This window comes from Leptonychotes weddellii, unplaced genomic scaffold (assembly GCF_054177405.1).
Source record: "Leptonychotes weddellii isolate Sample4059 unplaced genomic scaffold, ASM5417740v2 HiC_scaffold_1516, whole genome shotgun sequence".
NCBI classification, from domain to species: Eukaryota; Metazoa; Chordata; class Mammalia; order Carnivora; family Phocidae; genus Leptonychotes; species Leptonychotes weddellii.
This window is the reverse complement of record NW_027732997.1, coordinates 12,718-14,235: the sequence shown is the minus strand read 5'-3', so window position 1 is coordinate 14,235 and position 1,518 is coordinate 12,718. Positions and strand designations below refer to the sequence as shown.

The 1,518-nt window shown below is 61.7% G+C and overlaps 1 protein-coding gene across 1 annotated transcript; it reads right to left on the bottom strand.

Moving 5' to 3' along the window:
* Nucleotides 1-19: 19 nt before the first annotated feature.
* On the bottom strand, nucleotides 20-1,266 carry LOC102741437 (diphosphoinositol polyphosphate phosphohydrolase 3-beta). The gene has a single exon (XM_006748384.3). It carries the CDS (start codon nucleotides 962-964, stop codon nucleotides 470-472), a length of 495 nt encoding a protein of 164 aa, XP_006748447.1. The 5' UTR covers nucleotides 965-1,266; the 3' UTR covers nucleotides 20-469.
* Nucleotides 1,267-1,518: the final 252 nt, after the last annotated feature.

The window sequence follows — 1,518 nt, the reverse complement described above, 5'->3', positions numbered from 1 at the left end:
AAAATTAAAGAAGCCACACAACAACCAAGATGTTCAGATTTTAAAGGTGTTCAACTACAAAACAAACCACAAGATTGGTACCAAAAACGCACACGTGCACACACACAAACACACACGTGTGTGCAATGTAATAAAACAAACCACAACGTGTACGTACACACACGCTAAAGGCTGGGCAAGCACTTAAGGCACCTTAAAAAAACCCCAAAAACCCATGTGGTTTAGGATTACCGAAATCTGTTACAGTGCTACCAAGCAGCGATTTTCAAAGCATCTGAAAAACGTGCAAATTGTCTGCAAACAGTGCCTGGCAACTGAGACAGTTTGCAAGCGTGATTCAGAGGTCTGCCAAGGAAACAAAAGAAGCCCCCCTCCTCCCCGTGAGACCGCACAAGGAGTGAGAGGTGCTCCGGGCACTATTTATTCTAAGGTAGGCGGAAAGCAGAAGTCTGTGCAGGAGCGGTACATACTAGGGATCGCTCTGTGGCACGGACGGGGCCACGGAGTTTCCATTGGTTGGGGAACCGCCCAGCTTTAGTTTTTCCAGATACTCGGCATGCACGGGCTTGTGGCACTGGAGAACCTTGATCGCATCTTCGATTTTGAACCACTCTCGCTTCCTCCCAATGCTAACCGAATCTTCCCAATCCTCCAGAATCTCAGTGACAGTCAGTACGTACACGTAGGTTCTGTGCTTGCGGTCTTGGTTCTGTTCGAAAATGCCCAGGAGCCGGCCTAACTTCCCCTTGACTCCCGCCTCTTCGTACACCTCTCGGACTGCCGCACCGCCCGGCTCCTCCTCGGGCTCCACGCCCCCGCCCGGCACGATCCAGCGGTCCGGGTACCGACTGCTACTCACTAACAGCACCTCGTCCTCGCGCTCGCTCCGGAAGCAAAGGCACGCCGCCCGCTTCTTGAACCCCTCCGGGTCGTAGGTGCGCGTCTGGTTCGGCTTGCACTTCATCGTCTCAGAGGCCGCCAGCTCCCGCCGCTCGCTGCTGCTGCTACTGCTGCTGCTGCTGCTGCTGCTGCTGCTGGGGTCGCGGTTGCCGCCGCCGCCGCCGCCGCCTGAGGTGCCTGGGAGAGAAAGGGCCGAGGAGAGGTGCAGGGAGAGAAGGCGCTCCAGGAGTGAGCCCCGGGAGCCCAGGAAGCCCAGGGGAAGATGAGGCGGGGGCGGGGGCGGGCGAGGTACGTCAGTCAGTTCGTCCCTCGTGCGGGCTGGAGGGTCCCGAACGCAGCCGCCTGAGTGGACGAGGCGCCGCCGCCCCCGCGCCCGCCCCGCTGCCTCCGCTCCGCCCCCGCGCCGCCGCCGCCGCCAGCGGGTCCGCCACTCCGCACACCGCCCACCCGCGGCTCCCGCGCGCGCCTCCCTCCCTCCCTCAGCCGCCGGCCGGGGGTTGAGCGAGGTGAGGCGCATTCGCGTGCGCGTCCGCGTCCGCGTCCGCCTCCCGATTCACGTGCGCGTTCACGTTGCAGGGCGAGGGGCGGGGGCGGGGGTCTCGCGGCTCCCGCAGCGCG

Coding starts and splice junctions, on each gene's coding strand:
- LOC102741437 (XM_006748384.3), bottom strand. CDS start 964: ATGAAGTGCAAGCCGAACCAGACGCGCACCTACGACCCGGAGGGGTTC.